At 35.7% G+C, this 14,842-nt stretch overlaps 2 protein-coding genes across 2 annotated transcripts in view; both read left to right on the top strand.

Annotated features, from left to right (window-relative positions):
• Positions 1-1,361, top strand: part of LOC110289108 (olfactory receptor 18-like) — a 4,384-nt gene extending 3,023 nt beyond the window's left edge. Inside the window, exon 2 of the mRNA XM_021155298.1 lies at positions 419-1,361. Coding sequence (XP_021010957.1) covers positions 432-1,361 — 930 coding nt within the window. The 5' untranslated portion in view covers positions 419-431. The remainder of the gene's footprint in view (positions 1-418) is intronic.
• A 5,626-nt stretch (positions 1,362-6,987) lies between these two features.
• Positions 6,988-7,917, top strand: LOC110289109 (olfactory receptor 18-like). Its single transcript, XM_021155299.1, has one exon. The coding sequence runs from the start codon at positions 6,988-6,990 to the stop codon at positions 7,915-7,917; it is 930 nt and encodes a 309-aa protein (XP_021010958.1).
• The last annotated feature ends 6,925 nt before the right edge of the window (positions 7,918-14,842 follow it).

The following is a 14,842-nucleotide window of genomic DNA, read 5'->3' as shown; positions in this document are numbered from 1 at the left end:
TCTTTCTTTCTTTCTTTCTTCCTTCCTTCCTTCCTTCCTTCCTTCCTTCCTTCCTTCCTTCCTTCCTTCCTTCCTTAATTTCTCCGTTTTGATTTTATGATTTCCCCCGCCTTTCTATACCATGTTTTCTGATGGGGACAAATTTAGATTATTGGATATAACAGAAAAGGGCCATACCACTTATTAATATTAAAATCATGAATTTCCCCTCTTCAATGTTTCAAGTATCTACCAAAGAGAAAACAAAGCTTGTAGCCCCAGAACCTTTTCCTGCATAAATAGGTAATTTCTAAACATGAACAATTCTCATGTATGAATGGTGTCTTATGAATTGCTGGTTTACAAACATATAGGCATGCAGACACTTACATCTATAGTGCTTAGTTCTCTACAATGGTCTTTTTTTTCTTTTCAAAAGATGTCCTAGCCTTATGGAACCATATAATTCAACAGGAAACTTGGAATTCATTCTCCTTGGACTCTCAGAGGACCCTGAACTGCAGCTCATCTTATTTGCACTATTCCTGCTCATATACCTGCTCACTGTGCTTGGAAATGTGCTCATCATCTTAGCCATCAGCTGTGATTCCCACCTCCACAGCCCAATGTACTTCTTCCTCTACAACCTTTCATTGTCTGACATGGGCTTCAGCAGCACCACCATCCCCAAAATGCTGATAAACTTGCATACCCATTACAGATCCATAACTTATGCTGAATGCCTAACTCAGGTATCTTTCTTTTTTCTTTTTGGATGTATGGACAGCTTTCTACTGGCAGTGATGGCATATGACAGATGGGTGGCCATTTGTCACCCTCTACACTACCAAGTCATTCTGAATCCTCGTTTGTGTAGATTTTTGGTTGTAATGTCATTTTGTATCAGTCTCATTGATTCACAGGTACACTGGTTCATGGTGTCACAACTAACATTTTGTACTAACATAAAAATCCCTCATTTCTTTTGTGATGTTCCAGAACTTGTAAAACTTGCTTGTTCTAACACTACTATCAATGACATAGTCATGTTTCTTTTAAGCATCATTGTTGGTTTCCTCCCTGCCTCAGGAATATTTTACTCCTACTATAAAATTACTTCTTCTATTTTAAGAGTTCCATCACTGTTAGGGAAATATAAAGCCTTCTCTACCTGTGGATCTCACCTGTCAGTTGTTTGCCTATTTTATGGAACAGGTATAGGTGTGTACCTCAGTTCAACAGTTTCTAGTTCTTCCAGGGAAAGTATGGTGTCTTCGGTAATGTATACAATGGTGGTTTCCATGATGAACCCCTTCATTTACAGCCTGAGGAACAGGAACATCAAGAAAGCCCTCTGGAAAATTGTCTGTCAGATAACATAATTTAACTACCTGCATGATCCCTTAATATATAGATTTTTTTAACTGAGTCACATAACTAACTGTGGAGGCATATAAAATGAAGCAGTTCTAAATAGTTCTGATCATAAGTGATCAAAAATTAATTTATACATATAGGAAATCAAGGTCTATGTTCCTGCACTTGTCCAAGTTACATGTAGTTTCATTATGTCCTGATGTCTGAACATATAACATTATAAATTGGCACTGCTCATGTTTTTACACCCCAAAGAATGCATCCAGAAATAGTATAACTTGGTTTGGGTTTAACTGTTTTGAATTGCTATGCTTTTACCATATGTAAAAATGAAAACATAATGATTTAATTACAGAAGTAAATACTTTCAAATTTTCTTAACATAGTTTATCAGCATGTAAGTATGAAACTAATATATATTAGACATTTGTGAAAAATAGTTTAATTTTAAAATTTGATATTTGTGTTGCTGACTTGAGTTTCATATAACAGCTATTTGTGCTACATAACTTCTTGGGAAGGGGAACCTACTCCACTTTGATTATGGGGCCATAGATAGCATTTTATAGCTATAGGGTTTGCACTAAACTTGAGGACATATGGACAACAGCAATTGGACTCAATGGATTATGTGAAAAGAAGATATTCATTTGTGTGGAGAACATGTAATGAAGTATGTAGGGAGAATTTTTGGGGATAAATTGGGAATGATTGATTAATATGCTTATATTTCATCATATACATGTATGAACTCAAATATTAAGTAAATATTTAATCACTAAAAGAATTTTAACTTCATATTAAGAGTGAATATGTAACAATTTCTTTAATGCTCTTGAATTAACTCTGGCCATCTTGTGCTATGTATTTATGTAACTCATACTACTTTGTAGTGATGTGTATTATCTCAAAATATTAAAAAATCTAAGAGAACATCAAACTTACATATTCTGATATATAATATCATGTTCATGATATCATCTTCATCAAAAGTGAAAACATTACATCTAAATAATACATATACAAATCACATTATTTGTAAGTAATGCATGGAGAAGATCGTTATTGTTATTCTCTACCAATAAATGCATTGTACATGATATTTGATTACATAAAAATTTTAACTAACACTGTCAGGACCTTTGAACATGACTCCCTAGACTTTTCTATCATTCCCACTTTCCCATCATCTTCCCACTAATTGACCTTCTACAAAGTAATATTGTGCTTAATTGATTAAAAAACAATATATATAATATTTGCTCCAGGCCAGAGTCAGCCCAAGAGTACATTCTCCTCAATGTACACTGGCATCTGGGATGTCCAAGAGTGTTCTTGGCCTCCATGCTGTCCATGGACCTCAGAACCGGCTCTTCCATGGTGCTCAGCAGTCTGTGGTGCCCAAGAGTTGGAGCCCGACTTAGGAAGTTCCATGGGGACCCCAGATTGTGCCATTTCATCACCCCTGGAGCAGGATCTTGTGGCTTCTCACAGTACAGTGCCCACCCAGTAGTTCCATGGGGTCCCTGACACAGTCAATAGATGTGATTGCTTCAATAAAAGCATATGCTGTACTGTCAGGTGCTTAATAGAAAAACCCATGTCTCAAGAAACCAAGAAAAGTGCTTGATCCTTAAGAAAATGAATCTTTGTAATACCATGCAAACTAGATTGTAATACTTCTAAGTAATGTTTGTGACAGTTACAGCCATTTATGTTTTTGAATTTCAACATCTTTAAGCCTACCCGATACGTTTATACAGCTTATTTGGCCTCAGGTATATTTTGAAATATATGTATATACATATATGCATGTAACAACTACTAATAAAAAGGAGGCAATAAATTTGAAAGAAGAAATGAAGTGTATATGGAAGGTTTGGAGAGAGCAAAGACAAGGTAGAAATGATATAGTTATATTATATCACAAAAATGAAAGAAAAATAAGTCACTGACTACCATATAGACATATATAATGGAAAATAAAGGTAGAACCTGAAATGGTCTGCTTGTGGACGTTGTACATCGTGGTGCGGAGCCTAGTGCGCACCACGATGTACAACGTCCACAAGCAAAAAAAATAGAAATTTTACCTGATACTTCATATGGAAAACATGATTCTCTATAAAGCACATTAATCATTCAATAAAATTGCATATATGAAACCTCATACTGTCTCATTTAATTGAAAGTATGTGCTTTGGTTTTCTAATATTTCTACAACCTGGAAGTCAAAAGAGTTACAATTAAGATTCTCCCTGAGATAGGATGGGTTATACTTTTCCCAGAATATTCACTTTTCCCTTTCTCTTCTACATGAGTGTTAATAGATCCTTGGAGACTTGAATAGCTTAATGGATGATTATTGGCTCTGTGAATTGAGCCTCAAACTCATAAATACNTACTCTGTGTTTCTGCTCAAGATTTTAGCAGATCTGGTCCAGAATAACTTACTTGCATGTTTTCTTCTCTCAAATCCATCAGCTGCTTGAGAAGGGCCATGATTTATTTTCTTCCTACCAGTCTTGAACACAGAACCTGGGCCATCATCACACACACAGGGCCAGTGCAAAAGTGTATCAGTCACTTTTCGTCATCTTTGAATGGAAATAATTTACATCCTTACTAAGCGCTAATCTATGCAAGAAACAAATGAGAGACAGCAGTGCTTTTATTGTTGGCACCAGAAAGGTAAAGATATGTGGTGTGGGGTAACCAAAGACAAAATACATCAATAAGCAAAGTTTTATGTCATTGTGCACTTAAGTTTATTTTATTAGTTAAACATATGTTTACTAATTAGTTAATATGAGAGCTCTCATACTTTTTAGTTTTTTTATCCATTAGGATTTTAACTATTAAGAATATTTTTCACCATAAAATGAAAGTGATATCTTTCTGAACTCTCTGTTATTGATTAAAAATATCATGAGCTTGAATATATGAAGAAGGTAGAGATGAAAATGATCATAAGGACCAAATATCGAGAACCATTGATTGGGGCATTGTACAACACATGAGAATATATTATTTATCAAACTGAGATAGGAATATTTAGTTTAAGATCAGTCTAGTATCCTGAAATTTGAAGGCAAAGCTTCTACATAGCCAGAATTTGTAGGAAAATAAAAGACAAAATGAGTGAAGAGAGAAACTTTTACCCAGAGCTTCCAAATATCAAATCATGTATTTCATTGAACTTGTACCTTAATATATGTCAAACTATTTCTCTATAAAATATATTTATACATTTTCATCCTATTAATTTGAGATAAAGGTATATTTTATATAACTTAATATGATTTTTTAATTTTTGAGATTTAAATTTAATTCCAATATTTATCCCTTGTTTTTTTCCCTCCAAACACTCACAAAAAGCCCTCCTAATTCCCCTTCAAATAAAGAGCACATTTTTCATTAATGATTGTTGCATATATATACATATATATTCCTAAATATTTCCTGTTCACTATCTTATAATGTTATTTGTACAAATGTTTTTATGGCTTATTATTCTTTTTGTAATTTTTAAAATGCCTTGCATTCTAACAGTGTTAGATATCAGTTTGAATACCGATGGTCAGATTGCATCCCCTGTATAACCAAGAGCCATCTATTCTACCAATTGAACCTTAAATTTCTCTTCGCGCTAATATCTGAAAAACTTCTAGCCATTTTATTTTCTACTCTGTGTTACTAAAATAACATGTAGTAGAGCTGTATGTGCCTTTTTCCTTTCAGCCACAATAAGAATGGCCCTCAGATAGGATGAAGTAGGAGCAGGCAATCAGAATGTTAAAATCAAATAACACAAACCCAATCTGTAGCTTGTCCTCATTTGTTAATTTACCTACACTATTTACTGCAGCATTTATTCTTGACCCCTTCTCCACATACACACACAAACTTCAATGCAAGAGAAACAATAAAATCACAGTTATAGGTTCTATACTGAGGAAATAGAAAGCTGTTAGAGGGATGTGAATAGATGACTCACAGGGTGAGATATTTGTTGTACACAATGAGGATATGAGTTTAATTACCAGCATCCATACAAGGGCATGGTGGGGTGTTTCTGTAACCTTCACACTGTGTGAGTAGGATTTCACTATCAGCCAATGTAATCCATGTAAGATCTAGGATCAGTCAGATCAGGATCAATATATGCCTTAAAATTTAAGATGGACAGTAACAAAAGTTGACCTCTTTCCAACTCAAATTTTCCACATGCGTGGACACACACTTTCATCCCCACACTAGAAATGTCTGAATTTACTTTGAAATTTCTAATTATATCTCAAAACATATGCCAAAAGAGGATGTAGGCTCCCATGCTGTTGGAGTTACAGGCTGTTGTCAACTACCTGATGTGAGTGGTGGGAACAAAACTTCAGTCCCCTTTAAGAGAAGGAAGTGGATTTTAGCAGCTTATCCAACTCTCCACGTCTGATTTTAACTTTTGTACTCAAAATATAATTCCAAGGAAATAATCTTATGCACTTTTAAGATTAAATATACATAACTTCTTCATAGATCTCTTTCATTAGAATGATATTTTCTGAAGGCAATATAGGGAAAAGGCATGTTCTTTGTATGTAAGTTTTTGTTAGTGTGATTTTTACTGTGTTTATTGAGTAATTATTTGAAATATTTTTCTCTTCTATTATGCTTTTGCCTATTAACATATATATTATTGTCAGAGATGCCATCGTAGAAAGGGTTGTAAGAGTTTGCCACAACTGAGAAATGTAACTAAATTTAAATTTTGTCTATTTTGGGATTATTATCACAGTATGCAAGACGGAGAAGCTTTATTAAAAAAATGTGTGGAGGTCACAGTTTTGTAGTATACATGTTCAATCTATACAACACTGGCTTTGATGATGGTGTCTTTGTCAATATCTGAAATACAAATGTATTGGAGAGGAAGTGATAATATATTACAAGAGAAATTGAGAGGGTTAGAGTCTCTTAATATCTAACAGGGCATATCTTAATTAGTGTACTGCTCACATTACTTCTCTTCTCCTTTATGTCTTCTCTTTTTCTTTCTCTTTCTCTCTTTCTCTTTCTCTTGTCTTTCTCTGTCTCATTTTCTTTCTTTCTTCTTCATTCCTTTCCTTTCCTCTCCTCTCTTCACTTCACTTCTCTTCTTCATTCTCATCCCTTCCTCTCTCTTCCCTTTCCATTCTGCTTCCTTCCTTCCTTCCTTCCTTCCTTCCTTCCTTCCTTCCTTCCTTCCTTCCTTCCTTCCTTCCTTCTTTCCGTCCTTAATTTCTCCTTTTTTACTTTACTATTTCCTCTACCTTTCTATACCCTGTTTTCTGATCGGAACAAATTTACATTATTGTATATAACAGACAAGGGCCATAACACTTATTAATATTAAAATCATGAATTTCCCCTCTTCAATGTTTCAAGTTTCTACCAAAGAGAAAACAAAGCTTGTAGCCCCAGAACCTTTTCCTGCATAAATAGATAATTTCTAAACATGAACAGTTCTCATGTATGAATGGTGTCTTATGAATTGCTGGTTTACAAACATATAGGCATGCAGACACTTACATCTCTACTGCTTAGTTCTCTACAATGATCTTTCATTTTTTTCTTTTCAAAAGATGTCCTAGCCTTATGGAACCATATAATTTAACAGGAACCTTGGAATTCATTCTCCTTGGACTCTCAAAGGACCCTGAACTGCAGCTCATCTTATTTGCACTATTCCTGCTCATATACCTGCTCACTGTGCTTGGAAATGTACTCATCATCTTGGCCATCAGCTGTGATTCCCACCTCCACAGCCCAATGTACTTCTTCCTCTTCAACCTGTCATTGTCTGACATGGGCTTCAGCAGCACCACCATCCCCAAAATGCTGATAAACTTGCATGTCCATAACAGATCCATAACTTATGCTGAATGCCTAACTCAGGTATATTTCTTTTTTCTTTTTGGGGGTATGGACAGCCTGTTGCTGGCTGTGATGGCCTATGACAGATGGGTAGCTATTTGTCACCCTCTACATTACCAAGTCATTCTAAGCCCTTTCCTCTGTAGATGCTTGGTCATAGTTTCACTTTTCATTAGTCTTGTGAGTTCACAGGTACACTGCTTGTTGGTGTCACAACTAACATTTTGCGTTAATGTAGAAATCCCTAATTTCTTCTGTGATGTTCCAGAACTTGTAAAACTTGCTTGTTCTAACACTACTATCAGTGACATAGTCATGTTTCTTTTAAGCATCATTGTTGGTTTCCTCCCTGCCTCAGGAATATTTTACTCCTACTATAAAATTACTTCTTCTATTTTAAGAGTTCCATCACTGTTAGGGAAATATAAAGCCTTCTCTACCTGTGGATCTCACCTGTCAGTTGTTTGCCTATTTTATGGAACAGGTATAGGNGTGTACCTNAGTTCAACAGTTTCTAGTTCTTCCAGGGTAAGTATGGTGGCTTCGGTAATGTATACAATGGTGGTTCCCATGATGAACCCCTTCATTTACAGCCTGAGGAACAGGGACATCAAGAAAGCCCTCTGGAAAATTGTCCATCAGATAACATAATTTTTAACTACCTGCGTGATCCCTTAATATATAGATATTTTTTAACAGAGTCACATAACTAATTGTGGTGGCATTTAAAATGAAGCAGTTCAAAATATTTCTAATCATAAGTGATTAAAAACTAATTTATACATATAGGAAATCAAGGTCTATCTTGATGCACTTGTCCACGTTACATTTTGTAGTTTCACTATGTCCTGATGTCTGAACATATAACATTATAAATTGGCACTGCTCATGTTTTTACACACCAAAGAATGCACCCAGGAATAGTATAACTTGGTTTGGGTTTAACTGTTTTGAATTGCTATGCTTTTACCGTATGTAAAAATGAAAACATAATGATTTAAATACAGAAATAAATACTGTCAAATTTTTCTTTACATAGTTTACCAGCATGTAAGTATGAAACTAATATATATATTAGACTTTTGTTAAAAATAGTTTAATTTTAAAATTTGATATTTGTGTTGCTGACTTGAGTTTCATATAACAGCTATTTGTGCTACATAACTTCTTGGGAAGGGGGACCTACTCCACTTTGATTATGGGGCCATTAATAGCATTTTCCAGCTATAGGGTTTGCACTAAACTTGAGGGCATGGTGGCAACTGGACTCAATGGGTTATGTGAAAAGAAGAAATGAATTTGTGTGGAGAACATGTAATGAAGTATGGATGGAGAATTGTTAGGAATGAAGTGGGAATGACTGATTAATATCCTTATATTTCATTATATACATGTATGAACTCAAATGTTAAATAAATATTTAAATCACTAAAAGAATTTTAACTTCATATTAAGAGTGAATATGTAACAATTTCTGAAATGGACTTGAATTAACTCTGGCCATTTTGTCCTATGTATTTATGTAACTCATACTACGCTGCAGTGATGTGTATTATCTCAAAATATTAAATAATGTAAGGGAACATTGAACTGACATTTTTGATGTATAATATCATGGTCATGGTATTATTTTCATCAAAAGTGAAAACCTTACATCTAAATAATAAATATACAAATCACATTATTTTAAGTAATGCATGGTGAAGATTGTTATTGTTATTCTCTAGCAATATATGCATTGTACTTGATATTTGATTACATAAAAACATTTTAACTAACACTGTCAGGAACTTTGAACATGACTGCCTAGACTTTACTATCATTCCCACTTTCCCATCATCTTCCCACTAATTGACCTTCTACAAAGTAATATTGTGCTTCATAAATAAAAAAACAATATGTATAATATTTGCTTTGTCCACTCCTCTGTTGGAGACCTAGATTGGTTTCATAGTTTAGATATGAACAGTGCTGCAAAACAACATTTGTACAAATATTTCCATGATATATCAAATTGGAGTCCTGTGGATAAATGTCCAGAAATAATATAGGTAAGATAAAATTACATTTAGTTACTTGAGAGTTATTTATACTGATTTCTATTATATAGCTAATTTTTCTTATTTGAAGTATGTAATTCAAATTATCAAAGTTTGAAAGAAAGGCTCAACAAGAGATTGTGTAAACAGGAGGTAAGCTATCCAGGCTTAAAAGCAATGTAGAGTATTTGGATCACTCATTCACTGGACATGTCACACCTTCCCCCAAGATTCTCAAGAGTGCAAACCATATGGAAACTCTTGAATACTATTGTTGTGCCCTATTTTTAAGCCCTAAAAGACCACTAGGATCCAACTCTGATGCTACCACACTAGAGTCTCTTTATTAGAAGCTGAAGTTTAGTGTTACTTACAGCTGACCCTGACACAGCAGGACAGTTTGGTGCAGCAGCCCCAAACCCTCCAGGGCACAAGGTTTTATAGGAAATGGCAAGCAACCAAAGGGGAGTCCAGCCTGGCAAACATCTAATTGAATGACTATTGTATGCTGACAAGTGGGTGCTCTGAAGCAAAACCATAAACAATCACAAATGTTTTCAAAGTATATTTGAAACAATCATACTCAAATTGATTCTCTGTTGATAAGACATAGCTATGGAGTAAATCTGGGGTATGCTCAGTTGAAAATCCCTAGGGTCCTTCCTGGTACTTTGGTGTAACTTGGGTTCAGCTACAGGTCAAGTTCTCAGGCTCTTTTACTTCTAAGATGTAGTCCAGTCCCTAGATGAAGTAGATTTGGCCTCTAAAAAACAAAACAAAACAAAACAACCAACAAACAACAACAACCACAACAACAAAACACCATTGAGTTTATAAAATAAGAGAGCCATGTCAAATGAGGCACAGAATGTATCTTCAACAAAAATCAGAGAGGAAAAATCCCTAATTTAAGGGAAAGGATACCTATCAAGAGCTAAGAGGTATAAAGAATATCAAATAGACAGGAATATAATGCAATGTAATGCAAACACAATATTTTAAATACAAAAAATTCTCCACAACACCTAATAATCAAAACGTGAAGCATATATAACAGAGAGAAGATATTAAAGATTGAGAGGAAAAACCACAAGGTAATATAAAAGCAGGTTCATTAAAATAATGCCTGAAATAGAAAAGGCAAGTTACCATAATCCCACAACCCACACCAATGTAATTGAAAAGGAACACAAAACATTTATATAAATCAGGAACAAGACTAGTGTGACTACTCTATCCAAACCTCTTTAATATATTACTTGATATCTAATAAGAGCAGTAAGAAAACTGAAATAGATTAGGATCAAAAAAGTAGAAAAGGAAGAATTCAAAATATCTTTCTTTGAAGGTAATATGACCTTATACATAAAAGTCCATATGGACTGCAAGAAAGTTCATGCAGCTTATAAATGCATTAAGCAAAGTAGTTGAATAAAAAATTAAAACAGACACCAGTAGCCTTTCTATGTACAAACATGCTAAAAATGAACTTTAAAAATATAAGACTATTAGTTCCCTATCTGATTTAGGATAGGTAAAGATCCTTTTCCAATCTGTTGGTGACCTTTTTGTCTTATTGACAGTGTCTTTTGCCTTACAGAAGATTTGTAACTTTATGAGGTCCCATTTGTCAATTCTTGATCTTACAGCACAAGCCATTGCAGTTCCACTCAGGAATTTTTCCCCTGTGCCCATATCTTCAAGGCTTTTCCCTACTTTCTCCTCTATAAGTTTCAGTGTCTCTGGTTTTATGTGGAGTTCCTTGATCCACTTAGACTTGACCTTAGTACAAGGAGACAAGAATGGATCAATTCGCATTCTTCTACATGATAACTGCCAGTTGTGCCAGCACCATTTGTTGAAAATTCTGTATTTTTTCCACTGGATGGTTTTAGCTCCCTTATCAAAGATCAAGTGACCAGAGTTGTGTGGGTTCATTTCTGGGGCTTCAATTCTATTCCTTTGGTCTACCTGTCTGTCTTATGCCAGTACCATGCAGTTTTTATCACAATTGCTCTGTAGTACAGCTTTAGGTAAGGCATGGTGATTCCACCACAGATTCTTTTATCATTGAGAAGAGTTTTTGCTATCCTAGGTTTTTTGTTATTCCATATGAATTTGCAAAATGCCCTTTCTAATTCATTGAAGAATTGATTTGGAATTTGGATGGGGATTGCATTGAATCTGCAGATTGCTTTCAGGCAAGTTGATCATGTGGTTTTTATCTTTGAGTTTGTGTATATAGTGGATTACGTTGATGGATGTCCGTATATTAAACCAGCCTGCATCCCTGGAATGAAGCCTACTTAATCATGATGGATGGTTGTTCAGATGTGTTCCTGGATTCGGTTAGTAAGTATATTATTTAGTAGTTTTGAATCGATATTCCTAAGGGAAATCCTGATTTCATAAACGTAGAAGTATATTTTGATAGCATCTCAAAGCTTTTCTTGAAAAAAGATTAGTTATTAGTTTTAATTGTATGTATGTGTTTATGTATGACTATAGTTATCAGAGTCAAATTAAGGAATTCAGATACCCCAAAGGAAGAATTATAAGCAAATTTAACTGTCTGATGTATGTCATGAGAAGCAAACTAACCTTTTTCTAATTGTTTATCCATCCCTCAAGCTACAAACCTTTCCCTTTTTTGTTAGTATGTGTATGCCATTTCAATTATTTGGATCATGAGATTTTTATTATTTTCTTAATAAAATTAATTATTTTATTTATTTACATCTCAAATGATAAATCTTCAAGGACCCACCTCCCAAAATTCTCCATGCCATACCCCTCTCCTTCATATTTACAAGAGTCCTCGCTCATCCCACTCCTCCAGACATCCTGTTTCCCTGGGCATCAAGCTTTACAGGATTAGGCACATCCTTTCCCACTGAGATTAAAAAGTCAGTCCTGTGTTACATATATCCCAGGGGATTCTGACCAGCCCATGTATGCTCTTTGATATTGGCTTAGAGTCTGAGAATTCCCAGGGTTCTAGGATAGTTGAACTCTTATTCTTCCTATGGGGATGCCATTCTTTTCATCTTCTTCAATCCTTCTCCTAACTCTTTCATAAGAGTCAAAGACCTCAGTCAAATATTTGGCAGAAAGTATATTGCATCTATCTCAGTCAGTTGCTGATAGTCTTCTCAGACAGACATGCTAGGTTCCTGTCTACAAGCACAATATAGCATCAGTAATAGTGTCAGTATTTGGTGCCTACAAATGAGGTAGATACCAATTTGGGCCAGTCACTGGATGGCTCGTCCTTCAGTCTCTCTTTAATTTTAAAAATTGAATTAGTCGTTTTATTTGCTTATTTTCTAAATGTTTTTCCCCTTCCTAGAACCCTCTAAGAGTTTTTTACCCCATAACCCTCCACTTTACTTCTGAGAGCGGGCTCCACTAACTACCCATCCAGTCCAACCTCACTCCACTAGTATTCCCATTCCCTGTGTCATCAAATTTCTACAGAATTAAGTACATTCTTTCCCACTGAGGTGAAACAAGGCAGTCCTCTGCTACATATGTAGCAGGGTCCACAGACCAGCCCATGTAGGCTCTTTGGCTGGCAGTTTAGCCTCTGGGAGGTATGTGGGGTCCAAATTAATTGATAATGTTATTCTTCCTATGATGTTGTAATCCCCTTCAGCTCCTTCAGTCCATCCCCTAACTCTTCCATAGGGGTTTCCAACATCAGTCCAAATATTGGCTGTAAGCATCTGAATCTGTCTCAGTCAGTTTCTGATAGAGCCCCTCAGAGGACAGTCATGATAGACTCCTGTCTTTAATCTCAACATGGCATCAGTAATAGTGTTGTTGCTTGGTGCCTGTACATGGGATGAATTCTAAGGTAGGGCAGTCTCTGGTTGTCCTTTTTTTTTTTTTTTTCAATTTTGGCTCCATTTTTGTTCCTTTATTTCCTTTAGCCAAGAACAATTCTGGGTCAAGAATTTTATTATGATTATGTTGCCCATGCATCAAATGGGATCCATGTCTACCTACTTTTGGTCTCTTTAGGTTCTATCTACCTACCGTTGGGCATTTTAGCTGAGGTCATCACCACTTTGTCCTGGGAGGCTGAATGGCTTGTGCCACAAAATTTTCGCATAAGGTAGGACTATTAGCCATGTCCTGTGGGAGAACTGCCCATTGATATCTCTTCTTAGATTCCTTGAAATTTATAGAAGGAACACTAAAAGTAAATCTTTCACAATCCTTTGATTGCAAAGGAATAGTAAAGAAACAATCTTTCAGATCTATCACAATTTTATAATATCCTTTAGGAATAGCTACTGGGAAGCGAAGCCCAGGTTTTAAAGGTCCCATAGGTACCATAGTCTCGTTAAGTATTCTTAAATCTTGTAATAATCTCCATTTACCAGATTCTTTTTTTTTAATAATTTTTTTCTTACTGATTTTCCTCATTTACATTTACAATGCTATTCCAAAAGTCTCCCATACCCTCCCACCCATTCCCCTACCCACCCACTCCCGTTTTTGGGCCCTAGAATTCCCCTGTACAGGGGCATATAAAATTTGCATGTCCAGTGGGCCTCTCTCTCCAGTAATGGTTGACTATGCCTTCTTTTGATACATATACAGCTAGAGTCAAGAGCTCCAAGGTACTGGTTATTTCATAATGTTGTTCCCCCTATAGGGTTGCAGATCCCTTTAGCTCCTTGGGTACTTCCTCTAGCTCCTCCATTGGGGGCCCTGTGATCCATCCAATAGCTGACTGCGATAATCCACTTATGTGTTTGCTAGTCCCCAGCATAGTCTCACAGAGACAGCTATATCAGGGTCCTTTCAGCAAAATCTTGCTAGTGTATGCAGTGGAGTCAGAGTTTGGAGGCTGATTATGGGATGGATCCCTGGATATGGCAGTCTCTAGATGGTCCATCCTTTTGTCACAGCTCCAAATTTTGTCTTTGTAACTCCTTCCACGGGTGTTTTGTTCCCAATTCTAAGAAGGGGCAAAGTGTCCACACTTTGGTCTTCATTCTTCTTGAGTTTCATATGCTTTGGAAATTGTATCGTATATATTGGGTATTCTAAGTTTCTGGGTTAATATCCACTTTTCAGTGAGTACATATCAATTGAGTTCTTTTGTCATTGGGTTACCTCACTCAGGATGATGCTCTCCAGGTCCAACCATTTGTCTAGGAATTTCATAAATTAATTCATTTTAATAGCTGAGTAGTACTTCATTGTGTAAATGTACCACATTTTCTGTATCCATTTCTCTGTTGAGGGGCATCTGGGTTCTTTTCAGTTTCTGGCTATTATAAATAAGGCTGCTATGAATATAGTGGAGCATGGGTCTTTCTTACTAGTTGGAACATCTTCTGGATATATGCCCAGGAGAGGTATTGCAGGATCCTCCAGTAGTACTATGTCCAATTTACTGAGGAACAGCCAGACTGATTTCCAGAGTGGTTGTACACTCTTGCAAGCCCACAAACAATGGAGGAGGCTTCTTCTTTCTCGACATCCTCGCCAGCATCTGCTGTCACCTGAATTTTTGATCTTAG

This window comes from Mus caroli, unplaced genomic scaffold (genome assembly GCF_900094665.2).
Source record: "Mus caroli unplaced genomic scaffold, CAROLI_EIJ_v1.1 scaffold_13021_1, whole genome shotgun sequence".
NCBI classification, from domain to species: Eukaryota; Metazoa; Chordata; class Mammalia; order Rodentia; family Muridae; genus Mus; species Mus caroli.
The sequence above is the reverse complement of the archived record's forward strand: the minus strand, read 5'-3'. Positions and strand labels throughout refer to the sequence as shown.